The 20379-nt window shown below is 42.9% G+C and overlaps 1 protein-coding gene across 1 annotated transcript in view; it reads right to left on the bottom strand.

The window, feature by feature from the left end:
- Window positions 1-3194: 3194 nt before the first annotated feature.
- LOC134981040 (embryonic protein UVS.2-like) overlaps window positions 3195-20379 on the bottom strand; it is a 304758-nt gene continuing 287573 nt past the window's right edge. Inside the window, exons 5-12 of the mRNA XM_063948167.1 lie at window positions 16727-16861; window positions 16516-16633; window positions 16039-16217; window positions 15863-15944; window positions 12379-12506; window positions 9233-9348; window positions 4838-5068; window positions 3195-3481 (exon numbers count right to left, since the gene is read on the bottom strand). Of these exons, the coding sequence (XP_063804237.1) occupies window positions 3455-3481; window positions 4838-5068; window positions 9233-9348; window positions 12379-12506; window positions 15863-15944; window positions 16039-16217; window positions 16516-16633; window positions 16727-16861 (1016 nt within the window). The 3' untranslated portion in view covers window positions 3195-3454. The remainder of the gene's footprint in view (window positions 3482-4837; window positions 5069-9232; window positions 9349-12378; window positions 12507-15862; window positions 15945-16038; window positions 16218-16515; window positions 16634-16726; window positions 16862-20379) is intronic.

Below are 20379 nucleotides of genomic sequence, written 5' to 3'. Positions count from 1 at the left end.
TTGATTATAAACTTTGAAACGTTGACACGCTCAGGTGGATTCCTGTGTTTTTTCTTAAAGCCGTGAGTGCCGCCCGCTGTGCATTGCTATATTATTGAGGATTTCTCCTTCAAATGGAGGGCACCAGCTATTTACAAAGTATATATGTTCCAAACAAGGAGTGCTGCTGACCGGTTCTTTATATATATATATATATATATATATATATATATATACATTTTTTCCAATTATATATTTAGCTTTTACAATTGGTACAGAGCACCCCTAGTTTGGCACTTTACATACAACTGGCAGTGTTACAGAAAAATAATAGTATGGTACACTGGGGATTAGCCTTAAAACTATTGCCCACATTCTGAAGGGATCAGTTCCTCCAAGGGAGAAGTAAACAAGGCCTGCACATTCTGCACCTGTAGTATATGTTTATAATTCCAGGCTTTCTGAATTTCACAGCTGCAACTGGAGAAACAGAGGTCCGGTTTTCCAGCTCACCTAGAGACAGCAGGTGCATGAGAGGGGTTTAAAAATTCCATTTACCCAGAGTTCTGTGCGCTGATGTCTGTTAGAGGCCAGTGAGCAGAGCTGAGTTTATAGTACAAGGGACTGTGGACATTGGCCGTGCAGGAGAGCATGGTATGTGTGGCTGCAAGCCACAGCAGCAGAGTGACTATTGAGAACGGGAAGTCCTAGTACCTTTTATGTTCATTTGCTTATTTTCTGTGTGTACCTGTGTGACCAGGCCCAAACCTGTGTATGCTGTTCTTCAGTGTCTGATGCCAGTTAAGATTCTGTGGTTGTAACCGGAAAACCTGTCTGAGAGTCCTTATTTCAAGTACCCGTTTTACAATATATATATATTTTTTAAATGGTATATTATCTAACTGGTGCAGAATACTCCTAGATTGGCAGAGGACCCCCTTATGTACAATAAAGCAGGGACCACCTACAGTGTCACTCACAATATTTGTATTATAGTACACTGTCTGTACACTGATTATACAGCAGCCCCGGAGAAAGTACCCCTAAACACAGCAGCCCCTTCATTGATGAATCTGGTTGAACCTCTGTTGTATGACGATGACTTTGGTTATATTTCTACACAAACAGGCATCTTCTGGACCATGGGATTTCCTACATGAATAGTGAATACCGACTGAAGACGCCGTCTGACCAGGCAGGATATATTTCTTCAGAGGTTCTCCATTGTGAGAAACCACCATAAAGGTAAGATGCATATGGAATGTAAATGAATATTCTCAGAGTGTTGAGAAATGGGGGGGGTGCCATGTTGACACACCTCCATTTTCATTGGGTACACACCATGTGGCACGTGGCCACACCCATTTTTTAGCACTCGCACACAGTATCACTAAGACATTTTTTCTACCTGCGCCATTGAATTGGAGCAATCATGGTCTTTAGAAAGTATGTAGGGAAAATGTCCCAGTTTAGAATTTTATTGAGAATGAAGATGAGGGATTAAGACGTTGACAAATTGATTGTAATAGGAGCTTTAAAAAAATCTGGGCCGGTAACTTTTCCTGAATAATAGGCCAGCATGACATAAGTAAATTCCTTTATTATGATGTCTGCAGGTCGGCCACTTGAGGAAAGAGTTTGGGCAAATTAGTTTCAATATGAAAATTGCCAAATATTTGTTCTTGACTTTGGCTTCACCACCTACAGAGGGATATGGGCGATTATTTAACTTAAGTCAATATATTTTGAAACTCAGCATTTAGTAATTTGGGGTTTAACTTCAGGAGACCTGTTAGAATATTACATTTCTAATAGGTTATCGGTGTAGATTTTAACAAAAATCGAGTTGGATGCATTGGCAATTTCATATTAGATAATCATGAAAATATCAGTGAGAATACATTAGTCAGTAGTCAACTCAATCCATATTGACTAACCCCTAAAATTTGGCTTGTCTGAACATTGGGGGTCATTCCGAGTTGTTCGCTAGCTGCATTTGTTCGCTGTGCAGCGATGAAGCAAAAAAATGGCACTTCTGTGCATGCGTATGCAGCACAATGCGCACGCACGTTGTACTATTGCAACGAACAATGTAGTTTCACACAAGGTCTAGCGAAGCTTTTCAGTCGCACTGCTGACCGCAGAGTGATTGACATGAAGTGGGCGTTTCTGGGTGTCAACTGTCCGTTTCCAGGGAGTGTTCGGAAAACGCAGTTGTGCTAGGAAAAACGCAGGCTTGGCTGGGCGAACGCAGGGCGTGTTCGTGACGTCAAAACAGGAACTGAACAGTCTGAAGTGATCGCAAGCGCTGAGTAGGTTTTGAGTTACTCTAAAACTGCACAAAAAAACTTTGCCGCCGCTCTGCAATCCTTTCGCTCGCACTTCTGCTAAGCTAAAATACACTCCCAGTGGGAGGCGGCATAGCGTTTGCACGGCTGCTAAAAACTGCTAGCGAGCGATCAACTCGGAATGACCCCCATTGTCCTTATTATACTCCAACCACAGCACATAGCACAGTAAAATTAATACTGTTGTCATTGCAGTGGTATTTACAGATTATACATTATGCAAAATGTGGATTTTACAAACAGAAGTCTGATTCTGCAAAATGACAAACCTGACTTGAGACAAGAAAGCTGCATTACTAGAATGTTACATCTGTTCCATTGTAAAACTGAATTCTAGGGAAAGTGCTCAGTTTGGTTGTCTATGTTTTCTTTAGCCAAAATGGACCAATCTTTTACTACTGTATGACAAATTATATAGATATGCAACAAATGTCAAGAATGTGACAATAGTATTTTGAGTGAGACCACTGGTATATCTAAAAACGGGTGGTCTTCAGGTCGCCGAATGTTAGGATCCCGGCACACAGTATACCAGCACCGGAATCCCGACACCTGGCATACCGGGAGAATAAATGGCGTGCCACCGTGCCCGCAGCGTGGCAAGCGCAGCGAGCCCACGAGGGGCTCAATTGTGCTCGCCACGCTGTCGGTATGCCTCCGGTCGGCCTCCCGGCGCCGATATGCTGGTCGCCGGGAGCCCGGCCGTCGGCATACCATACTACACCCCTAAAAACACCAGACACTGAGCCCCATGCTCAACACTAGATTAATCCCTGGATAGTATCAGAATATTATAAATGAATTTTCTAAATAATTTCACAACCAATTATGAAATATATACATTTTATTGAAATATACATTCTCTACTGGACTTGCACTTACTGTTCACTAAACTACAGAATCTATTACACTTCATATACAAAGAAAAATGCAATATTCTATATGATAAATACTTTTGATTGTGTAAACTATACAGACAGTACATTGTGTTACTTTACGATTCTAATTTAAGCATTTCTAGATAGAATAAAATATGTTATAGAAAATATATTATAATGGGAGTGTTGCTTCAGTAATGAAATCAGATCCTTCCCACAAGCAGAGGGTTTTCTTACTGCAGGAATTTCTCATTGGCTCTTCTTACTGTTCGCACTCTAAATAATGTTGGGATAAAGAAATAAATAGAAGTTAGATAGCAAAAAGATTATACAAATATGCACATACTGTATATAGGGCCTGATTCTGGGATGTATGCAGCGGCAATGTTGGACACAGTATAGCAACACATATGTACAGAGTCGCAGAACACATTTGGATGCAAGGTAGACAAAGTGTATTTAAAATAAATGTGGCATTCCTTGGCAGTAATAGGGGGGTGGCTAAACAGACAAAGATGTTGCGTTTATGGGAGTATCATGGTTGTGTATGGAGACCCAGAATCATATACAAAGGAGGCCATATTTAGACAGATAAGCTGTACCTACCACAGGGCTGGTGCAAGTTTTGATGGTGTGACTAAAGACGTACTAAACACGTACCACCCAACCAGTGGCGTCACAAGGTGGGTGCGGGGGGTGACATCAAAATGCCAGCTCTTGCTCAGTGACAGGAGCCGGATGCTGCACTGTAAGATTCTGAGCAGCACTCGGCTTCTGTCACTGTGTAGGAGCTGGCAGTGCAGCCACGGTACTGCCCAGGGGCAGCCCACATCTCCCGAACCCCCAGAGTGACAAAAACGGGTGTTAGCACGTGAAGCCCAGCCCCCTCCCATGAAGCCCTGCCCCTTCTCATGAAACCACACCCCTTTTGTGTGGCGCCACAACTGGTGTCACTGCAGTGACGCCTCTGCTCCCAAGATGACCCACTCCAGGAAGGACAGAATTCTCTGCTCCTGAACTACCCTCTTACTGTATGATTGCCAGCACCTGCGCTGAAACACCTTTTTTTATCAGTTAACCTGTTCAAAACAGGTGCCGGCAATCATAAATTACGAGGGAAGTCCAGAAGCAGAGCATTCTGTTCCCCCTGGAGAGGGTCATGTTGGGAGGTATGGAAACATAACTGCCGCGCCTGAAGATGCTGAAAGCGGGTGTCTCAGTGCCTACACATTTGGATACATGGATATATAGCAGGGAAGGGCTTTGTAGCAGCATTGGCACAAAGTCACAGACACTAATGCAGCAAAATACCTAGACATGATGGATGCAGCTGTGTCTGACTCAGAATCAGGCTCATGCATGTAACAGCAGAACAGTAAACTGTTACCAACAAGCTGCAGAAATCAGATCTCTCTATACAAAGTTACCAAGTACTGTATCTTCAGTGTACAAATCCCTTTAAAATACTGTACATATACTGTATGCTGCTGTAATACTCAGGTGGCGCTGTAATACTCACTGAAGGAATATAAAGCTCAGAGTTATTATCTGAGCTCTGTAGAATACTACGTAAGACTAGACAGCGGAAAACCATAACATTAAGCATTTCTATAACTTCGTACAATACTGTACCTGAGCTACAGTATATGTAGCACTGAAGCTGTTCCCTGAAACACTGCGGCCACTGAAAATCTCTATCAGCATTTGGTTAGTGGAAGCAATGATTACTGGGATTACACCAATCCCACAGGTTTTGTCCTTCAACACAGGAGACGTCCTACTGGGACCATCATAAATCTTCATGTAGTGAGATGTGCACTTTGGTGAGAGCTGGACCTTAAAGCTAATGCCATTCAGGCTAACCTACATAGAAAACAAAAGTTACATCAGGCAGTCGGCAATAAATAAATTATTTATTTGAGCATTTAGTTTCAGAAATCCCATAATGCAGAGGTTCTCAAATGCGGTCCTCAAGGCATCCCAATGGTCCAGGTTTTAAGTTTATACACGGTTGGCCATGGGTGACCTAGCACTTCAGTCCAATTGTTTTTACTATCTGTGCTGGGCCTTGGATATACCTAAAACCAGGACCATTGGTGTGTTTTGAGGACCATGTTTGAGAACCTCTGCCATAATGTGTAACTAAGATTACATACTTTGCCAAGATGGACTCTGCAGCATGGGGATGTGAGGGGGTTTTATCCAGTGGGTTATTGTGAGACTTTCAAATTGAGCATTATAAATTGGCATTAAACTGAACAATACCATTATATACCCACATTGTATAGGATGCCCCAGTATTCCTGCACTCTTGTCCTGCATGTAATACAACACTCAGGAGGTTGAGCCTGCAAGGAAATAATTAATTCATTCTATTCATCAATATAGTTGCATATCCATTATTAGTATTTATTATTAACATCATAACAATAATGTTATTTATATAGCACTAATAGGACATGGTTAGCCTGGTAGTTGTATATATATATATATATATATATATATATATACACACACACACACACACACATACATATGTGTGTGTGTGTGTGTGTGTGTGTGTGTGTGTGTGTGTGTGTGTGCATATGTACAGTATATATATATATATATATATATATATATGTGTGTGTGTGTGTGTGTGTATATGTACAGTATATATATATATATATATATATATATATATATATACTGCTCAAAAAATTAAGGGGAACACTTAAACAACACAATGTAACTCCAAGTCAATCACACTTCTGTTAAATCAAACTGTCAACTTAGGAAGCAACACTGATTGACAATCAATTTCACATGCTGTTGTGCAAATGGAATAGACAACAGGTGGAAATTATAGGCAATTAGCAAGACACCCCCAATAAAGGAGTTGTTCTGCAGGTGGTGACCACAGACCACTTCTCAGCTCCTATGCTTTCTGGCTGATGTTTTGGTCACTTTTGAAAGCTGGTGGTGCTTTCACTCTAGTGATAGCATGAGACGTAGTCTACAACCCACACAAGTGGCTCAGGTAGTGCAGCTCATCCAGGATGGCACATCAATGCGAGCTGTGGCAAGAAGGTTTGCTGTGTCTGTCAGCGTAGTGTCCAGAGCATGGAGGCACTACCAGGAGACAGGCCAGTACATCAGGAGGAGGCCGTAGGAGGGCAACAACCCAGCAGCAGGACCGCTACCTCCACCTTTGTGCAAGGAGGAACAGGAGGAGCACTGCCAGAGCCATGCAAAATGACCTCCAGCAAGCCACAAATGTGCATGTGTCTACTCAAACGATCAGAACAGACTCCATAAGGGTGGTATGAGGGCCCGACGTCCACAGGTGGGGGTTGTGCTTACAGCCCAACACTGTGCAGGACGTTTGGCATTTGCCAGAGAACACCAAGATTGGCAAATTCGCCACTGGTGCCCTGTGCTCTTCACAGATGAAAGCAGGTACTCAATGAGCACATGTGACAGACGTGACAGAGTCTGGAGACGCCAAGGAGAACGTCTTGCTGCCTGCAACATCCTCCAGCATGACCGGTTTGGCAGTGGGTCAGTAATGGTGTGGGGTGGCATTTCTTTGGGGCGCCGCACAGCCCTCCACGTGCTTGCCAGAGGTAGCCTGACTGCCATTAGGTACCGAGATGAGATCCTCAGACCCCTTGTGAGACCATATGCTGGTGCAGTTGGCCCTGGGTTCCTCCTAATGCAAGACAATGCTAGACCTCCTGTGGCTGGAGTGTGTCAGCAGTTCCTGCAAGATGAAGGCATTGATGCTATGGACTGGCCCTCCCATTCCCCAGACCTGAATCCAATTGAGCACATCTGGGACATCATGTCTCGCTCCATCCACCAACGCCACGTTGCACCACAGACTGTCCAGGAGTTGGCGGATGCTTTAGTCCAGGTCTGGGAGGAGATCCCTCAGGAGACCATCCGCCACCTCATCAGGAGCATGCCCAGGCGTTGTAGGGAGGTCATATAGGCACTTGGAGGCCACACACACTACTGAGCCTCATTTTGACTTGTTTTAAGGACATTACATCAAAGTTGGATCAGCCTGTAGTGTGTTTTTCCACTTTAATTTTGAGTGTGACTCCAAATCCAGACCTCCATGGGTTAATAAATTTGATTTCCATTGATAATTTTTGTGTGATATTGTTGTCAGCACATTCAACTATGTAAAGAACAAAGTATTTAATAAGAATATTTCATTCATTCAGATCTAGGATGTGTTATTTTAGTGTTCCCTTTATTTTTTTGAGCACTGCATATATATATATATATTATATATACAGTATATATTATATATATATATATATTTATATATATATACAGTATATATATATATATATATATATATATATATATAATAATAAAAAGGCAGCGGCACTCTGTCAATAGGTGAATCAAAGATTTAGTAAATCAAAACATGGCAAACAATGGTCACGGTGACCATTGTTTGCCATGTTTTGATTTACTAAATCTTTGATTCACCTATTGACGGAGTGCCGCTGCCTTTTTATTATTGTATTCTCAACGCCTTGCAGAGGGCACCCGGATTTTCTAAGTATTTTCAGAGTGCTGGGCATTTTTTGAAGTGTATATATATATATATATATATATATATATATACTGTCTGTGTGTCCTGTCGAATGGGCTTAGTCCCTGAAAAGTTTATCCTGAACACACTGCTCTTCCACCTTTATAATTGTCCTCCCGAGTGCCGTTTTTCTTTATTGGACATATGATATATTTGTATATGTATATATATATATACATACACACAGATACACATATACACAGTATATAGCTGGATATGTAGATTTTTATAAAAGAAAATATGCTCTAGTTTCCCCATCCTTAACTAAGCATGAATCAGTCTAAATTTCTTAAGATAATTTATTATTACTGTCCTTTATTTATATTGCACCACAAGGGATCCGCAGTGCCAAATTACAGAGTATATAAATGAACAATCAAAACAGGACAACAGTGACTTACAGTTGAAGACAATATAGGACAAGTACAGGGTAAATCAACATAGCTACATCAGCAGATGACACTGACATAAGTATCACGGTGGCAGAAACCGTGGATTAGGTGCCATCAAGAATGTTTAAATAATAAATGGATAAGCACATGAAAGGGAAAGGGGATTGGGAAGAACTACTGCACTACTATATAGAAATATTATACACTTATATTCTTCTTATTGCCCCATATATCAATGACGTCACGTGTAATCACGTTTGGGGGTGCTGCCACAGACAATATTGGTGATAATATATGTTTACGCAAATTCAAGAGAGAAAATAATTGGTCTTACAATGACACACAAATACAATTATTAATAATCAGACTATAAAATGTAACTTTTATTATCAATGCTGATAAACGGCCTTCTGTGAAATACTAAAAAATGGAAAGTGAACAATAATGTGAATAAAGAATAGGACAAAAACAAAAAATGTGAAAATAAAAAAAAACACTGTAACACTGTGTGTGTTTGTGTGTGTGTGTGTGTGTGTGTGTGTGTGTGTGTGTGTGTGTGTGTGTTTTGTCCCTTTAGAAAATGTCTTATTCCAGGTAATAATAACCTTCAAAGGGATTTATATTGTATGTCAGATTGTTTCATTAATAAAGTGTCTCAGTTCTGAAAGAATATTTTTCTCCTGTGTATTTTTTATATATTACTAGAACATTTTCTGAAAGGTTCTTCTAATAGGTTGTTGTATTGCTAACCAAAACTGTTGCACTATAGAGAATGATATTTGTGATACAGTATTGTACTCTTAATATTTCTGAGTTCGTCTGATATTGGTAAGTATCATCCTGCAAATTAGGTGCTACAAGTGGGGACTACATCTATATAACGAGGTCTTTAATGGTGTTTATTACTGGCATGTAATAAGCTGGATAATTGTATTACAGAATATAATAGTATATTGTTGCCTGGTTGCTGATAAGGTCACTGAAATATTAATTGTGATTATAGTGTAATCTATTATCTGCATTTTCACCAACTCATTACTGTACCTGCCCAGATGGGGTCCTGATCAACCAAACACAGCTTCCATTATTAGGATTGGCTGGGACAGAGTTGGCCGAGCTCACAATACCACTGTTATCATTTAGCAAATTAGCACAAACGTCTAAAAGAGAAAACAATAATAAATGTCAATAACTATAGAAGTGATGTAGTGTTTATAGTTATTATATCATTAGGATGTACTGCATATGTGACAGCTGTAAAGTGATATCACTATGTAGATTCTATAGTGTAAATGCAGAGCGAAAAACAAGTTGGCTGAAATTACACCCACATTGGCCCTCATTCCGAGTTGTTCGCTCGCAAGCTGCTTTTAGCAGCATTGCACACGCTAAGCCGCCGCCTACTGGGAGTGAATCTTAGCTTAGCAAAATTGCGAACGAAAGATTCTCTAAATTGCGAATAGAAATTTCTTTGCAGTTTCTGAGTAGCTCGATACTTACTCTGCCACTGCGATCAGTTCAGTCAGTTTCGTTCCTGGTTTGACGTCACAAACACACCCAGCGTTCGCCCAGACACTCCCCCGTTTCTCCAGCCACTCACGCGTTTTTCCCAGAAACAGCAGCGTTTTTTCACACACACCCATAAAACGGCCAGTTTCCGCTCAGAAACACCCACTTCCTGTCAATCACACTACGATCACCAGAACGAAGAAAAAACCTCGTAATGCCGTGAGTAAAATACCTAACTGCATAGCAAATTTACTTGGCGCAGTCGCAGTGCGAACATTGCGCATGCGCAATTAGCGGAAAATCGCTGCGATGCGAAGAAAATTACAGAGCGAACAACTCGGAATGAGGGCCATTGTGTACACAGAGTAAGATGCTAAGATGTACCCATCTATGTGACTGCACCAACCCTATCTGTATGCTTGGTTTTATAGCTGACATCATTATCAGTGCCCACTTACACCAGAACTACCCCTGCTGCAAGAAAAACTAATATCAACATTAAGTATTTTCTAGAGATGTTCAGTTCTCCAGAAATCTGAATTTGTCCAAATTTTGTGGATCCAAACTGAACCAAAAAGCCCTGTAAGTATTTATTTATTAACAGTTTCTTATATAGTGCAGCATATTCCATTGGGGTGGTCTTCTGTATACCGGCTGTCGGGCTCCCGGCGCTCAGTATACCGGCGCCGGGAGCCCGACAGCCGGCATACCGACACTTATTTTCCCTCGTGGGGGTCCACGACCCCCATAGAGGGAGAATAAAATAGTGTGGCGCGCGTAGCGCGCCACCGTGCCCGTAGCGTGGCGAGCGCAGCGAGCCCGCAAGGGGCTCATTTGCGCTCGCCACGCTGTCGGTAAGCCGGCGGTCGGGCTCCCGGCACCGGGATGCTGGTCGCCGGGAGCCCGACCGCCGGCCAGCCGTAGTGAACCCTTCCATTGCGCTGTACAATAGGAACAACAGTAATAGAATAAAACTGGGTAAAAACAGACAGACATAGAGGTAGGAAGGCCCTGCTCGCAAGCTTACACTCTATAGAAATCTACCAAAGAGATCCGATTTGATCCGAGTTCTGGTTTGGATCTTCCTGTGGTTTAGAATTCATATTTTAAAACCAAATTTCAGGCTTTGTATTGTAAGAATTACATGATTTTGCCTGTTTTTATTGATTTTTAGCAATATTCGTCAATATTTTTTTACTAATTTTAAACTGATAACTGAATCTGACCCAAAACACTTACAAGAGGTTTTTCAGAAACAAAAACACAATAACTAATCCAGATCCAAAACCAAAAACATGGGGGTCAGTGCACATCTCTATTTTTTCATGCAGTGACCTCTAGGATTGCGGGGAAGATGTATCAAGCCTTTAAGAGATAAGGTTGAGAAGTTGCCCATAGCAACTAATTAGATTATGTTTTGTAGACTGCTAGATAACCGATACCCAGAAGCTGATTGGTTGCAGTGGGCAACTGCTCAACTTTAACTCTCTACCTTATGTGTGGTGAATGGTGGCCCTCATTCCGAGTTGTTCGCTCGTTAGTGGTTTTCGCAACGGAGCAATTTGTCGCAAACTGCGCATGCGCAATGTTCGCAGTGCGTTTGCGCCAAGTAAATTTGCCAAAAAGTTAGGTATTTTACTCACGGCTTAACGAAGAAATTTCTTCGTTCTGGTGATCGGAGTGTGATTGACAGGAAGTGGGTGTTTCTGGGCGGAAACTGGCCATTTTATGGGTGTGTGCGGAAAAACGCTGCCGTTTCTGGGAAAAACGCGGGAGTGGCTGGAGAAATGGGGGAGTGTCTGGGCGAACGCTGGGTGTGTTTGTGATGTCAAACCAGGAACTAAACTGACTGAACTGATCGCAGTGGCAGAGTAAGTCCCGAGCTACTCAGAAACTGCAAAGAAATTTCTATTCGCAATTCTGCGAATCTTTCGTTCGCAATTCTGCAAAGCTAAGATTCACTCCCAGTAGGCGGCGGCTTAGCGTGTGCAAAGCTGCTAAAAGCAGCTAGCGAGTGAACAACTCGGAATGAGGGACAGTGTCTGGTATCTAAGCACATAATTGGATACCTGCCAGGACTGTGCATATTGGCTGACATTGCAACACTAACACATTACTAAACTTTGTAGCAACAATTATTACAGCATGTACAGTATGGCTTGTATCAACCTCAGTGCTACTGTCACTCTACAGAGTATGTGAGAGGTGGAGTGTAATATGAAGTACCATAGGAACTGTACAGCAATACAATTATATAGACTAACAACTCAGACCATTTATTAGCAACTATTATATTATGCCAAGAAATTTATACAGGAAGCACATTATAGGTCAATTGAATAAAAGCCACAAAAATTAAATTTTCACAGTGCTAATATTTAATTTATATATTATATTTGTAATAAGTGATGTTTAATTCAAACTACTGCATCATTGCCTCAATACAGAATTATTTCCCTTTTCTCTTTCCAATTTATTTATGTTTTTTTCCAGCATGCACCACTCACAATAATAAAATATGATGTATCCAGGAGTATTTGTATGGGAAGCAGTGCTGTGTCCTATATACAGTATTCCTAATTTTGCCTCATGAGCAGATTATCTATCTTTCTTTGCACGATCCAGCCAACTTTACTTGTATGTAACTCATAATCAGCCTATATATTACTATCAATACTTACTACACTGATAAAGATGGTTAATTTTAGCAACATCCAAGATACTCAGTCCAGTCCTTTGTCCAATGGGCACATTTGGGTCAGGATGAGGTACAATGGTGGGTTGCTTAGAAGTATTAGAGAATGAATACCTGTCACACAGACAAAAGACATGGCAGCATGAAGTGGTCATCAGTACAATCCAGACATATACATTATACAATGCACCAGAGGCGTCACCGGGTGTGGTGACACCCGGTGCGCACTCTGTATTATCAAACCCCCCCCCCCCGCGCGAGGGCGCCGCGGGGTTCCAAAAAGGGGGCATGGCCTATTCAAAAGGGGGCGTGGCTTGGCAGATCTTTGTCCCCTTCACTCCAGGGACATGCCCAGCTATCTCCGAAGATGCTGGCTGCCCCCAGAGACTGCTCAGCATGCAGTGCTGGCTCTTATCTGTGGCAGGAGCCGAGTGCTGCAGGAGTTTATCTCACTGCAGCACTCGGCTCCTGTCTCTACAGAAGAGCTGGCACTTTGGTGTCACCCCTTCCGAGGGGGACACCTGGGTGTGGGCCGCACCCCCCGCACCCACCTTCTGACGCCACTGCAATGCACCATTCTGACATATCTGGGGTAAATTTACTAAGAATCGTAATTTTCCGTTTGAGGTCAAAGTTCAATCACGAATGACATCGAAAGTGTAAATATGCAACTTTTTGAATTGATTACGACTAATTTACTAAGCTGCCGTATTCTGCATTTTCGGTTTTTCCGATGTCGATGTCATTCATTTTTTTAGGCAGTGTTTTACGTGAGTGACTTGTAAAACACTGCCGACTTTAATACAATGAATCTCGGCCGGATCTGAGAGATCCGTGCTGGGCTTCATTGTGCACCTTGTTAAAAAAAAAAAATGTTTAAACTTAAAAAAAAAATTGCGTGGGGTCCCCCCTCCTAAGCCAAACCAGCCTCGGGCTCTTTGAGCCGGTCCTGGTTGCAAAAATATGGGAAAAAAATTGACAGGGGTTCCCCCATATTTAAGCAACCAGCACCGGGCTCTGCGCCTGGTCCTGGTTCCAAAAATACGGGGGACAAAAAGCGTAGGGGTCCCCCGTATTTTTGAAACCAGCAGCGGGCTCCACTAGCTGGACAGATAATGCCACAGCCGGGGGTCACTTTTATACAGCGCCCTGCGGCCGTGGCATTAAATACCCAACTAGTCACCCCTGGCGGGGGGTACCCTGGAGGAGTGGGAACCCCTTCAATCAAGGGGTCCCCCCCTCCAGCCACCCAAGGGCCAGGGGTGAAGCCCGAGGCTGTCCCCCCCATCCAATGGGCTGCGGATGGGGGGCTGATAGCCTTTGTTGAAAGTTATGAATATTGTTTTTAGTAGCAGTACTACAAGTCCCAGCAAGCCTCCCCCGCAAGCTGGTACGTGTAGAACCACAAGTACCAGCATGCGGCGGAAAACCGGGCCCGCTGGTACCTGTAGTACTACTACTAAAAAAATACCCCAATAAAGACATTACACACACACACCTTGAAAGTATAACTTTAATGCATACATACACACCACCATATACACATACTTACCTTATGTTCACACGAGGGTCGGTCCTCTTCTCCATGTAGAATCCATGGTGTACCTGTTGAAAAAATTCTACTCACCAAATCCAGTGTAGAGGGCTCCTCGGGTAATCCATTTGTAATCCACGTACTTGTAAAAATAAAAAAACGGACACCCGACCACGAACTGAAAGGGGCCCCATGTTTTCACATGGGACCCCTTTCCCCGAATGCCAGAAACCCCCTCTGACTTATGTCTAAGAGGGTTTCCTCAGCCAATCAGGGAGAGCCACGTTGTGGCATCTTCCTGATCGGCTGTGTGCTCCTGTACTGTCTGACAGGCGGCACACGGCAGTGTTACAATGTAGCGCCTATGCGCTCCATTGTAACCAATGGTGGGAACTTTGTGGTCAGCGGTTGACCGAAAGTGACCTCACCGCTGACCACAAAGTTCCCACCATTGGTTACAATGGAGCTCATAGGCGCTACATTGTAACACTGCCGTGTGCCGCCTGTCAGACAGTACAGGAGCACACAGCCGATCAGGAGGGTGCCACAACGTGGCGCTCCCTGATTGGCTGAAGAAACCCTCTTAGACATAAGTCAGAGGGGGTTTCTGGCATTCGGGGAAAGGGGTCCCATGTGAAAACATGGGGCCCCTTTCAGTTCGTGGTCGGGTGTCCGTTTTTTTATTTTTACAAGTACGTGGATTACAAATGGATTACCCGAGGAGCCCTCTACACTGGATTTGGTGAGTAGAATTTTTTCAACAGGTACACCATGGATTCTACATGGAGAAGAGGACCGACCCTCGTGTGAACATAAGGTAAGTATGTGCATATGGTGGTGTGTATGTATGCATTAAAGTTATACTTTCAAGGTGTGTGTGTAATGTCTTTATTGGGGTATTTTTTTAGTAGTAGTACTACAGGTACCAGCGGGCCCGGTTTTCCGCCGCATGCTGGTACTTGTGGTTCTCCAAGTACCAGCTTGCGGGGGAGGCTTGCTGGGACTTGTAGTACTGCTACTAAAAACAATATTCATAACTTTCAACAAAGGCTATCAGCCCCCCATCCGCAGCCCATTGGATGGGGGGGACAGCCTCGGGCTTCACCCCTGGCCCTTGGGTGGCTGGAGGGGGGGACCCCTTGATTGAAGGGGTTCCCACTCCTCCAGGGTACCCCGGCCAGGGGTGACTAGTTGGGTATTTAATGCCACGGCCGCAGGGCGCTGTATAAAAGTGACCCCCGGCTGTGGCATTATCTGTCCAGCTAGTGGAGCCCGGTGCTGGTTTCAAAAATACGGGGGACCCCTACGCTTTTTGTCCCCCGTATTTTTGGAACCAGGACCAGGCGCAGAGCCCGGTGCTGGTTGTTTAAATATGGGGGAACCCCTGTCAATTTTTCCCCCATATTTTTGCAACCAGGGCCGGCTCAAAGAGCCCGAGGCTGGTTTGGTTTAGGAGGGGGGACCCCACGCATTTAAAAAAAAAAAAATTAAAACATTTCCCACCCCTTCCCACTGAAAAACATGCACGGATCTCATGGATCCGTGCATGCCTGTACAAACACGGGATAAAAAAGCAGGTCTGTTTTTTTTTAGCACTTTTTCACGATTTGTATTTCATCACGGCAGTGTTTGGCTATTGTCGGCAGTGTTTGTGATTTGCACTTTTTAGTAAATTCCCGATTTCTACCAAATTGCAGGCGTATTTGACCGATGGTGTATTGATTCGTGTTTTTTTCCTAGGACTTCCAAAATATTACGAATGCCCTCATCACTGCCGTGATTTTTGCTTAGTAAATTACCGAGATGACACTTTGAAGAAAAAACGGCATCTCGGTCAAAATCGGGACCTTAGTAAATATACCCCAATGTGTTCTAATCACTTTCTAGCATCATCACCTATCAGTAACATTGTGTATGGCAAAAGGCAACAACTTACTTGTCATAATGCATCACTGACCCATAATCATACGGTAGACCCCCATCATCAGTGTTTTTTATGGCAAAATTGACCTTATTTCCTGTAACAGGAAGTCTTTGATTACTACATCTCGCATTTGAGTGTAAAGACAATAGTTTCTCTAAGTAACAAATAATGTATATCTGTGTATGTACCTGGTGATATATACTGTTGCATGATCGTGACATAGTCATCACGGTCAATCCTTGTATGTTCATGGTAAAATCCCAGGGCATGATCTATCTCATGTTGTATAATTCCTCTGGACATACAACCAGCAGTATCTACTGCAACCGTCTGACCTCCACCTGTTCGTCCCACATATGATGCACAGCTGGAAGCAGAGAGGAAGGTATGCCAATATTAACAACACACTTGTTATAGCAAAAAAATAATCAAAGGTACAGAAATGTTATGAATAACAATATAGAATTACTTAAAATAAAATGGTATCCAATAATATCTATAGGGAGGTTTGTACATTTTTAATAACAGAATAAGTAGAATTTAATTTGCTGTCTATATTGAATACAGTGCAACACATTTGCAGTATTGTGTTTCCACACATATACACACATACAGCATACTGTATGTAATTTAGTCCAACAAGCCCCCGATTATGAAGAACATACCCCTCTGATGAGACAATGTTGAGGAAACTCTTCTCTGTTGTCCGAGGTATAAAGATGACACATGTCAATGTTTCCATCTCCTGCATAGAAGTTTGGAACAGACTGACCTGATTGGCAGCTGTGCAGAAGTAAAATTACATATTTATTATAATACACTGAAATATAGATGTCCTTGAGTATAATAATATAACATAAAGAAGAGGAAACTCACTATAAACAGAGGATAAGGTGTATGGCACAGGGACGGTCCCATCTGCAGATTTGGGCCACGGGCATTTTAAACAGGTGTTGTCGCTGCGTCCAATATTTATCAGAATGTCACCTCCCTCTACTGGCTCCTTAATATCTACAATAATCAGGAGAAGGAAGGGAAACAGTCATATGTTAGTATACTGTGAATAAGGGGCTGATGTATCAGTGAAAGGGTGGAGAAGTGGACCAGTGAAGAGGTTTCCCATATCAACCAATCATCTACTTCCTCTCATTTTATAAAATGTACTGGATAGATGCTTCTTCAAAGCTGATTGATTGCTATGGGCAACTTCTCTACTCTTTCACTAAGATCCAAGTCAGATTTAATCTTAAGTCTAAATTGACTGGCCGTGCGGGAAGCTGGCCGAACTTGGAGGTTTTTTTAAAGAGCAATCACTTACAAGGCATTGTTTTGCTTTGTAAGTCGTTGCCCCTTTAAGAAAAACTTCTTTGTCCGCATTACATCCCGCCCATAATGTTACAAGAAAATTATTGGATACAAACTGTAAATTAATTTACATTGCAGGAATTATTTCAAATAATCATCTAAAATAAAATTTCTTAGGGATGTGTTCTCTTTCTGCAAGGCTGGGGAACACTGGTTTATGGGACTGCAGATTGGGATTAGACTTGGCACCTAAAGTAACTATAACTTTAAAAAAAAAATCTCTTCCCCCTGCAACCCCAGCAGCACACAGTTTTAGTGTAGTGGCTGCAGGGAGCTGTCTCTAGAGAGGACCAGCTTGCTGAGTGCTGGCCACAGCTGGGGGGTGGGTGGTGGTGGTGATGGTGGGGGAAGGGGGGAGGTGCTGCTGGCTGAGACCAGTACAGAGAGTGTTGGTTGATTGCCATTGCTGCCTTATGGCAGTGAGGTCGTGGGTTTGGTTCCCAAAACAACCCTGAGTGTGTGGAGTTTGTATGTTTGTGCCATACCTTTTTTTTTGGGGGGGGGGGAGGGGGTACTATAACTTACAAAGTACACAGGTTCAGATCCCATTAGTATATAGGACCAGTTACCTTACCATGATCCTGTTCCTAATATTTTATTCCTTACTAGGACATGGTATCAAGGGTTCCCAAGGCATAGCATCCTCAGTGTTAGGTATGATATTTTTTCTAACCTCCATCAAACAACATTTTCTCAGGACATGACAGACCTCATTGCTGCAGAATTCCACTCACAGAACATAGAACCCCAAGTGGATGGCTATTGGTCCATTCAATCAGCGCCGGAAAGTTGTTACTTTTCATTATTCTGATCTCTCCATTCTCATCAGGGCAAACTGGATGGTGCCGGACAACCGGTTCTCTATTCCTCGAACATTATGCTTCCAAAGTATTATGTGTCCAAGTGAGACTAGCTCCCATGGTGGTTATGCATTTGCAAGTTTGGCTAAACCTTTCCTGTTCAGGATTCAGTGTCCTTTAGGGATCCACTAGCTATTCCTTGGAGAGTTGTCTGAAGTCTAAGGTTGCGATCTGACCTTTCCTCGCCTTACATGGGTGGTTTACAGCTATTAAAACTTAAAATGCTTAAAAAGCTTTCCTACTACATTTCCTGACTGGCTTGAAATATGAGTGAGGCTGTGCAAACAGGCTTACAGTAGGTAGTTTCCAGTTTCAGCTCTTGGATCTGCGATTGGCATGTGGATAATGTGTTCTTTAGCATGCCTTCCATGCAGTGGGGATGTTCTTTTTCAGCCAGAATTGGATTCTATTTTTCCAACTGGTGGGCTCCTCATTTTTCTTATGATTGCTACCCTATCAGTGGGGTCTGCATTTCCATGTTTTCATTTCTCCCTTTCAGGTAGATTGTCCACAGGAGGCCAGTCTACTGCAGGCCAGTTCTTCACAAACATTTAACTTGTAGGGGCAGTTTTTATTCTACGATCACCCAGCACTAGGGGGCCAGGGCTCCACAGGAACATAGTGCTTGCTGTGGTCTCTTTCTCTATTGTTCTACCCAATTTGGTTGCACTGTTGCTCTGACAGTGACTCTAGTCCGGATGCCTGAAGTTGTCTTCAGGTGCCCGGACTATGGTCATCATTAGCAATGGTTACACCTTCAACCCAAGGGGTCCTCCACTACCCCTCTCGAATGGTTATTGCTCCAGTGCCACAGCTGATATGGAATCTAGGGTGCTACTTCATATTTTCCTCATATGGAAGCCGACCAGCTTATTCTGGCCATACTTAACTATTCACACCACGAACACCTGGTGGAGGGGAGTTAATTTGGAATAAATTCTCCTTTCTGTGATAAACTTGTTTCTGTGCAACATGTCACCTGCACAGTTTCACAACCATCTAGATTGCACAATTCTAATTCTACTGAATCATATCTCAACTGATACCTTGTCAATGAGTTCAGCTCTTTGGGTAGTCTGACTCATCACTATAGCGAGTTTTCTTGTGGAGTACAAAGCATGGATTCTATAGACCGTGGTTACAGCAGTACTGTAAAGGCCTTGTCTGTTGATCATGTGCAAGACATTGTTGAGAACGATGGTCCCCACCTTTCAGTAGGCCAGGTTTTACTCTCGGGAGTTCTAGTGGGTAGTTCCCCACAATTGGGAGGGTTTCTCATCATTTCTCTTGTATCTATTTTCCCATTCTGCCTGACAGCAGTTGTCAGTAGTGGTTGGTTTGCTTCAGGTACGATCCTTGGTTACTGCGAAATAGGTAATTGTGACAACAGTCGCGAGCTTCCGAGGCTAGTATGCCACATTTTCATCGCAGGATCTCTGATCACTGTGTCTGATGGCTATGCCCGTTGATGTGCTCAAGTTTCAAGCCATTTTTCTGGCCCTCTTGGGAACTCAGTCCTTCCTAGCTGGTCATCCAGTTGCATTATGTCAGACAGAACTTATGTAAGTTATAATTAATGCACAACAGCATAGCTGCGATGCCGTGGACAGCCCAAATCTTTTCCACAGGAAAGACTTTTTTTGTTTTTGTTTCTTACACTAGGAGCAGGTCCATTTCAACATAAAATCCTTTCTTTGGGGTAAATTTACTAAGATGGGAGTTCTATTTAAGATGGCATGTTGCCCATAGCAAAGCAACCAATCAGATTCCAGGTATTATCTTCTAGAAGGTGCTAGATAAATGACAAGTAGAATCTGATTGGTTGCCATGGGCAACATCCCATCTTAAATAGAACTCACATTTTAGTAAATTTACCCCTTGGTTGGCTTTACAGGCTTCACTTTTGTAACTGAGCCTTTTGAAGTTAAAGATTTTTCTCTCTCGTTAGTCTGTATTATACTGCAGGCCTGAACACAGGTTTCATCTCACTATTATCTCAGAATTTGGAAACTCTATGGGGTATATGCAATTGCGGTCGAATTCCATCTGGAATTCAAGCATTTTTGGATTCGACACAATTCGACAGGCGAAACCCTCCCGCCGGGACCCGAATTCGACATATTCAATAAATAACGGATTCGACAGTCCCGCTGTCGAAAAACGGACCAATTGACGAATAGTGGGCGGCCTGGATTTGACTTCATGGACGGCACAAAAGTGTTCAATAAATCCAGAAAAAAAATGCGTGGGGTCCCCCCTCCTAAGCATAACCAGCCTCAGGCTCTTTGAGCCAGTCCTGGTTGT

The sequence above is a fragment of the Pseudophryne corroboree genome, chromosome 12, assembly GCF_028390025.1.
Source record: "Pseudophryne corroboree isolate aPseCor3 chromosome 12, aPseCor3.hap2, whole genome shotgun sequence".
Taxonomy (NCBI): Eukaryota; Metazoa; Chordata; class Amphibia; order Anura; family Myobatrachidae; genus Pseudophryne; species Pseudophryne corroboree.
This window is presented reverse-complemented; position numbering and strand designations above follow the sequence as displayed.